The sequence below is a fragment of the Sinocyclocheilus anshuiensis genome, unplaced genomic scaffold (assembly GCF_001515605.1).
Source record: "Sinocyclocheilus anshuiensis isolate Anshui unplaced genomic scaffold, SAMN03320099.WGS_v1.1 scaffold1623, whole genome shotgun sequence".
NCBI lineage: Eukaryota > Metazoa > Chordata > Actinopteri > Cypriniformes > Cyprinidae > Sinocyclocheilus > Sinocyclocheilus anshuiensis.
In genome coordinates this window covers 1,316,653-1,325,282 of record NW_015553403.1, presented here as the reverse complement: position 1 = coordinate 1,325,282, position 8,630 = coordinate 1,316,653, and the positions used below count along the sequence as shown (strand labels likewise).

Sequence of the window (8,630 nt, the reverse complement as noted above, 5' to 3'; positions counted from 1 at the left end):
CATCACAATATGGTAAGGGGCGTAACATTTCCGTCACACACTTGAGGTATTCGGCCAATCACAACAAACTGGATAGCTGGCCAATCAGAGCCAGAGCATGTGAGCGAAGCGGAGCGGTGTGACGCTCCGCTACATTTTCCGCTCTATGGACATGCGCTCCACTCAGTCGCTCTAACCGCCCAAGCAATCGCTCCATTAATATTCCGCACACGCTCGCCGTAAACCAATTCCCGCTCAGATCCCCTGCTCATTCTTAACTTTGATTTTTACTTTACATTTATGTATAAGGCTTGCAACTTCGTTGAAACAATATCTGAACTCCATAACTGCTCTATTATTCTCGATCTCTACAGATTCTCGATCTCGAACAAGCAAATCACCAAACGGCATTCTGGGTTGAGCAGGTGGCGCTGAGCGTATTGAGCGAGCGGAGCGGTATCTTCAGAAAGGCGCTCTGCGCTCTTAAGGAAATATTACCACTCCGCTCCCCGCTCAGCTCACGCTCCGCTCTGCTCACATGCTGTGATCAGAGCACACCTCGCTTTTCAGACCGATGAGCTTTGTAAAAATCAACGCGTTTCAGAAAGGCGGGGCATAGAGGAGAAACAATAATGTACAGTATGTGGAAAATAATGTGCTTTTTTAACCTTAAACTGCATAAACACATTTCATTACACTAAATACACAAAATAATGTTCTTTTTAGCAACATCACATGACCCCTTTAAAGTCAATCTCAGAACTCCTATGTTGGCAACAAATAACCAACAGTTCATAAAATTTTAAGATTTAAACAACAGCTAATGCACAACGCCACATTTCCAGCAAAGAGGAAGATTATACGTGAAATCGTGAATAATAAATTAAATTTGGGTCTATTTATCAAACTAAGCTATCATAAGGCTTCAGAAGACTCATATAGACTACTTTGCATATTGTAATGGTGCTTTTCAGTCTTTTTGGAGGTCGACAGCCCAAATTCACATTCATTATATGAGGAATAATAATTGTCAGTTCATTCTTTATTCAACATTTCTTCTTTTATATTACACACGGGCTTGGAACAACATCAGTTTTGAATGAAAATTCTGTCATCATTTACTCACTTTCATGTTGTTTCAAACCGGTATGACTTTTTCTTTTATGACTTTTTTCTACGGAACACAAAAACTGAAGTTTTGAAGGTTTTGGTTACCATTGATTTCTATTGTATGGACAAAAATAAAACCAATGGGGAAAAAAAACTCAAAGTTCCTCTTTTGTGTTCCAAAGAGGAAAGAAAGCCATACAGATTTAGAACGACATGAGGGTGAATGAATGAAGACAGAATTTTCAGTTTCAGATGAACTATCCCTTTAAGTTGTAAATAACCCAGAGTATTTGTCAAAGCTTGCCAATATTGCAACGATTTTTACAATGTGTTTACGAGGAGAACAGCAGCCTTACAGCATCTAATTGTAAATTCAGCAGCGCAAGCTCTTCTTTACACAGAGGTCTGAGTCTTGCCCCTGAAGCCCTGCATCTCAGGTGCCTGAATCAAGATATTTCCCCCGGGATGAGCAACAAGACAAGACTGATATTTACCTTAAGGGCTCCACAGAGCTCTACTGTGTCAGCATCATCCACCACGGTGATTCTGAAGTTAGGCGTCTGCAGGAGCTCTTTAAACAAGAGGCCGTTCTCCAACACCTTGCAGCCTGTGGATCGAAGAAAATGTCTGTTGAGTTAGCTCCTGGTGATTTTTAGCATGTAGTTGCTAAAGTGCAACGCTACCTACAGAATAGCTCCAAACATTTTTCACTCACCAATGGTGCTCTCGCAGAACTTCTCAGCCGCCACTTCATTGGCAATGTTGGCCCCCATTAGGACGCTGATATCAATGCCCATTTTTTCCCGAATGATATCAGAGATGAGCTTCAATCCTTCTGGTCCTTCATCAATGCCCTACAAAGAAAGAAAAAAAGAACACACTAGGGCTGCACGATAAATCGCATGCGATATTTAATGCGCATCTTGTCAGAAAGCCGGTTCTGTAATCAGCGGTAAATCTCCATCACCTGCGGACTTTCACATTGAGCAGCATTAACTACACAGAGCCGTTGTTCACTGAGGAGATGCGCAAAAAAACGCGCGAATATGAACGTGGTTTTGCGCAACTCGTCAGTGAACAACGGCTCTGTGTAGTTAATGCTGCTCAATGTGAAAGTCCGCAGGTGATGGAGATTTACCGCTGATTACAGAACCGGCTTTCTGACAAGATGCGCATTAAATATCGCATGCGATTTATCGTGCAGCCCTAGAACACACCAATGCTTTTTTAAATGTAGCATCACACTATTTCCCCCTCAGCAGATATAACTCTGGAGCACAGCTGTTTGGACCATCTTTGCCTAATGACTCAAAAAATGAGGAGGAACAGTAAAGCAGAACAAAAATAATAAAGAAGGCGAAATGAGTACACAAGAAATGGGTAGAAATCTGAAAAAAGACAACAGACAAACTATATCTTTTAAAATAAAAACGCAAGACTGTGAGAAACTAGGCTACTTTTCAAATAATGAAGTGGAAAGAATAAATCAAATTTGGAGAGGTATAACTGCAGAGATGAAGTGATGGGCAGCACAGACAGTAACAGAGGAGACAAACTGGCACCAGGAGATAAGTTGCACACAAAGAGATTGCCAGCAGGCCAGAGGGCCTTTTTTTTTTACCCATGAGTCACTCCACATATGGTGCTCTTTTAAAAAGATATCAAGTCAGAGACTTCTCAGCATTGTTCAGTCTTGAACATCCTGTCCGACCACATGGAAGAGGACGCACAAGGTTTGACCAAAACTTAGAATATTAAATCAAAAACAGCCATGGGCAGCATTTGGCTTGCTTATAGCTGAATATAATACAGGACTATTATTAAATTAATTAGAAAAATACTTAATTTGTAATAGATGGACATTTTGTTCCATTTTGTTTCGTCTGCCATAAAAAAAAAAAACATTTTCTGGCATTCACTATCAACTCAAAATAGGAATAAATTATTGTCTGTTTGTACTGTCTCTCATTAGTCCATTATGAAAATAATATTTATTTGATAAAGCAATATAAACATTTTTTTAGACAAATTACCCATCTAAATTTGGTCAAGCTGCACCTTGCACAAATCATATTAAGTCAAACATCACCATTCACCCATTCTTTTGTGTGGTTTAAGTGCATGACAGCCCTAATTGACACCCATTATCTAGTTTAAAATTAGGTTACCATATAGGCTCCAAAGGTGCTGTCAAACCCGCATCAGGTTATAGTCAAACAACGACATAACCTTAAATCTTCAATAAAGCTTTGTAAAGCCCATCAAAAAGCACTACAATTTCAATTATACACAATGCACAACATTCTTACTTTGATTAATGTAATTCCACGAGCCTTTTCCGAAACACATCCCACCATCTCATCGCACAGTTTCCGGATGAACTGGTGAGGGACCACGAAAACCAGGAGGTCGGCACCCTCTGCGGCATCCCGAAGCTGTGGCACTGCAACCTACAGGAAAAAGTTAAAACCCCATAAATCTGATGCTTATTTCAACACCAGGGGCCGGTTGCATAAACTGTTTAGACTAGTCTTAAAAGTTAGCCATCTAATTTTTTTTCTTCAAGACTGGTCATAACTTTTTTAATTCCATTATGAAAAGGCAGATTGGTCTTATTTGTATTGGAAGAGTAAGATTGATTACCCCTTGGCAACTGCTATTTGGTCAAACTAGTTCTTAAGACACAGTCTTAACATGGTGGCTAAGTTTATGCAACTGGCCCCAGAACAAGCTTGAATAAGACTTTTTTATTCGGAATGATGTGCAAAAGATGATTTGGTTTCAAATGATGGTCAACAGATAGCAAGCATGCATATCAGATAGACTAATATCAATTTTAAGTGCAATATTTAACCAATGCATTTTTTTGTTTGTTTTTTTTACACAAATAAAAAAAATCTAATTAAAAATGTATATATAGTATTTACCTTTCTTTATAAAGCATATAATTATTTATTATCCATAACTATTATTATTTACCACATTTTAGGGCACCCAACACACCGTCTTACCACATTCTTTGGGAGTTTGTAGCCTGGGAGGTACTTGACATTCTCGTGTTCTGTGTTGATGATCTCAGAAAGCTTTTTGTCGTTGACCATTTCTTCATAAACCCACATCTTGACTGTGGTGGCAAAGTGCTGGAGTTTCTGTGCATTGGTTCCAATAATTCTTGCAATTGCAGAGCCCCTTGGTACAGAAAAACACAACAGTACCTTTAATCAAAATGCCAGTCTGTTGTTAAAAAGCAGTTCACTCAGACATTCCAAGCAGGGTTTACAACTCCGAGAAGCTGCTTTGCCTTGCCACCTGCAGTCAAATGAGGGTTATACAGCATGCAGATCTTCAAATCAATGCAGTTAAATTATTAATCACTTGATTTTGCCCAGAATAATAATGCTTAAAATATGGATCTGAATATCAGCTCGCTGTAACTGCTGTTTCGTACAGGGAATTAAACTTGTGCTCCAGTCTAAGTAAGCACTTTCTGAGCTATAACAGTCGGTCCACGCCATATATTCTGTATATTAATCTCATTACCAATCATATATTTATCATATATAATCATTACACGTTCATACTCACCAGTTTCCTGAACCAACAATACATACTTTCAGCGGAGCAGCCATAACCACTTTTGCTTTCCACTAGTGGATAAGTGTTTTCAAGTAAACAATATACGTAATAATACTATAAAGTCAGGCAGTTACTCGGTGTCAGGGACCGTGTTGGTCCACTTTTGACTGCGTCATCAACGATAGCTGGGGATTCTGGGAGTTGTAGTTTCCCCCCCCCCCGTTTCTACTATTGAAAATAGTCGCTGTAAAAAACCGTGACACAGACTGGCGAATTATTTAATTCAGTTTATGTGTATACCGCAATTCATTAGGTCTGGAACTAATTATTCACTCTGCTTATATCGTAGAATAAAGCTTATAACTGAATACATTGTGAACAATATTCCTACGTAATAGCTCATTACATGAATATCTATTATATTAATGAATACTCATAGTTTTAAAGAAATACTTTATTGAGGACAAAATCTACATAATGGTGTGCATAATGGTTTTTCTTTCTCCCTTCCCCCCTTCAGTTTTTGCCACTGCCACAAAAATGCCTTTTATGTGCAGACTTTACATAACACCCACAGTTTTAATCATAAACTATTATTAAAAAAAATATGAATTGTTCAATGTTTAAAAAGACGACAATATAAAAAAACACGTTATTAAAAATATAGTTTTAATGTGTGGAAATTATTTGTTTCCCCTCAAACAATTACGACTGTCACCGTAGTGTAATTTCCTTCTCAAAGGACACATAATAACATAATACAGAAAATATAATATGAAGACTAAAATAATAATAAAAAAATAATAAAGAGGTAATCATAAGTTAATATCTGTAAATTGTCACATTTATTCATTCTTGTATTTTGTGTTTTGTTGATTTATTTGTATTATTTTATTTCATTTATTTAATGTTATTATTTCAATGTATTTTTAAATAATATATTTCCGTTTTTTTATTATTATTATTATTATTAATACTGTTTTTCCGTACGTATGATAATAAGGGGGCGTGGTTTTACATTCAGCCATCATATTTACATTCACGAGCGCCTTTCTGATGTAGCCTATAAACTGCAGCATTCCTGTCGGTGGAGCGCGAGAGGGGAGTGACCACACTATGATTCCAATGGAAACACGGAGAAGCCCGTTAAAGAGTCCAAGGTAAGCCAGCAAGATAAAAATGAAAGTAATCTTCAGTCACCTCCTCTCCATACGATGCTCATTTTCAGCAGTATCTTTGCTTTGCTTTTGAAAGTGTGCTTTGGATTTTGAACCGTCACATTATATTAACCAGAGTTTTGAATAATCATGGAAAAAACATTGAACGTGTCGCATTCAGGGAGCAGTAAAGGAAAGTGGTCCTTGGATCTGGGGAATCCCGCACACAGACAGGATAACACAAAATCTAGTCTGAGATAATTAAGATGATCTCCTGCATCCTAAAAACAGACATTAGTGTTCTGAAAGGTCATTATTTAATTATCTGTTTTAAAGGACCTTCCCATAATGAAAGGGTCTATTATAGTCAGGAATCTAAATGTGAAATGAGCTCTTTACCAGCTGAGCTATGCACTCCAAAACAAGAGCCTCTCATTGAAAACGGGAGATTTTTTGTCGGATTTCATGGTTGTGTGTGCTGCAGGGTTGAGTGCAGCACAGCCCACAGTTAAGGCTCTTTCATCTGGGAGAGACTATGACTCATCCGTGATGGGAAATCCCTCACATCCATAATGTTGTGCTCATTCTGTTGCTTAGTCCAGCGATCGATGAGGGAACAGGCCAAGCATATAACGAGCATCAGGACCGGAGGGTTACCCGCCCTCAGCAATGGCTCAGAAATAGCCCTCACGTTAACCTCACCACTAGTCACTGTTTAGTGCTTAATGATTTGTGGGTGTGTGTTTGAGAGAGAGGTTTTCACAATTCACACCACTCAATACTTTGACCTGATGAGAATTGGGCCTTGGAGAGGATAACTAACTGAATAGTACTGCTAATGTCCATCACAAATTTCATTAATTCACACCTGAACAGACACGCATGTGAACATGTTAGCACAGTTAGTGTGAGTTTGATCATGTCGCATAATATTCCAGCATATTCTTGAAGTACCATGCATTTTTTAATAATATGTAAATAAAATAGAAACAATTTTTTACAGTTTTACCGTATTATACACTGTGCCATGGTACCAGAATATATTAAATCTGACCACAAGTAAGATATTATGTCCCCTCAAACTTTAAAAAAATATTGTATTTTTGTATTGTATTTTTTAAATGGTGAGGGGGATGTACCACAATGTCTTTTTTGTGGTGAATCACTGGAGGATGAGGTTATGTAAACAAATGTCACCAAAGGTCCACAGTGATCATCTGTCCTCTGCCATCAAAAGCAATGCATTGGTTGCCGCTTTGATCGTCATACTTTTAGCTGCTTTTTAAAATAATGATGTGTCTTTGTCTAGCTTTCAGAGACCCCATCAGAGAGACCGTGCAAGAGAAATTGGCAGCACATCCATTTTTTACTAAGAGAGATTAGTAAATCTCTCTTAAAAAAAACGCGTGATTACAATCCATTCCCTGCAGAGTTACGATCCCGTATAAAGCAACTCTCTGGTTGGCTCTGACAGGGGGAAACTAGACGTGGCATGTAATGTATCACGAATAATGAGTAAGGAAAGGAGAGAGAGTAATAATGGCCACCATAAAACTCCCATATGATTTTTGTTTTAGGCCAGTTGTACTAGCCGTATGTAGTTGTGTTTTCTAAGGCAAGCATCACTGTTACTATTGTTAATACTTTTTAAGGTAGTAAATGTTGGCACATACTGTAACTCGCACGTTTCTGTTACTGACATAAATAATACCTTAAATCAGGCAGAATTTTGAGGAGAGGTGTTCTGCTACTTTTCTAAGTGATCAGACTTAGTATCTCACCTGGCATATAATAAAACGTCTGGAAAGAATCTACAGAATTCATAGCTACACTCTGGCAACCAACAAGAACATGGTAGGAACCCCATATCAACACAGTAAAACCACCCAGAACGCTTTAGCAACTGCATAACAACACCCTGGCAACCAACAAGGACACCCTAGGAACCCCATAGCAATGCAATAAAACCGCTCAGAAGTGAGAACACTATAGAAAACAGATAGCAATGCTCTGGGAACCAACAAACACCTTAGCAACCACATAGCAATGCAGTTAAATCACTCAGAGCACTATAGAAACGTCGTAGCATTCCCTAGAAACCAACAAGAACACTGTAGCAACCACATAGCTATGCAGTTAGGGCTTAAATGTTTAGTCGACATTATCAACAAAAAATTGTCGACAAATATTTTTGTTGTCAAATAGTCGTTTGATCTCATATGACCTAATGTAAGGGCCTGCAATAATGTGGATTGACCAGTGTGGCGCTGTAGCACAAGACTGTAATTCAGCCCTCCCTCGAATAATCCAACAGAAGTTAAAATATTTCGGACAGTGTTGAATATGTAGAACTCAATATTTTTACTAATTGCAAAAGCTGAATAATTGATCAAAACCTACTGATTAATCAATGAAATAATCTAAGATTAGTTGATTAATCATTCTAATAATCGTTAGATTAATCGATGTATCAAAATAATCTTTTGTTGCAGCCCTAAATCCAGTAAAGCCATTAAAAGCATTTTAAGAACCACATAGCAACACATTTATTTGTTTAACCCAAACTAAAGAATAATAATGTGCATTTGATCAGATATAACTGATATATAACAGATATATAACACTAGCAACCAACAAGAACACAATAGCAACCACATGGCAATGCAGTAATAAAACCACTCTGAATACTTTAGCAACTGCATAGTAGTGCCCTGGCAACCAACAAGAACACCTAGCAACTAGGGCTGTGTATCACCAGCAAAGTCACGATACGATACGTATCACGATACAGAGGCCACGGTACGATAA

At 38.0% G+C, this 8,630-nt stretch overlaps 1 protein-coding gene across 1 annotated transcript in view; it reads right to left on the bottom strand.

Moving 5' to 3' along the window:
- LOC107668285 (glycerol-3-phosphate dehydrogenase 1-like protein) overlaps positions 1-4,869 on the bottom strand; it is a 6,084-nt gene extending 1,215 nt beyond the window's left edge. The window contains exons 1-5 of the mRNA XM_016460105.1: positions 4,675-4,869; positions 4,101-4,278; positions 3,399-3,539; positions 1,805-1,943; positions 1,584-1,696 (exon numbers count right to left, since the gene is read on the bottom strand). Of these exons, the coding sequence (XP_016315591.1) occupies positions 1,584-1,696; positions 1,805-1,943; positions 3,399-3,539; positions 4,101-4,278; positions 4,675-4,718 (615 nt within the window). The 5' untranslated portion in view covers positions 4,719-4,869. The remainder of the gene's footprint in view (positions 1-1,583; positions 1,697-1,804; positions 1,944-3,398; positions 3,540-4,100; positions 4,279-4,674) is intronic.
- Positions 4,870-8,630: the final 3,761 nt, after the last annotated feature.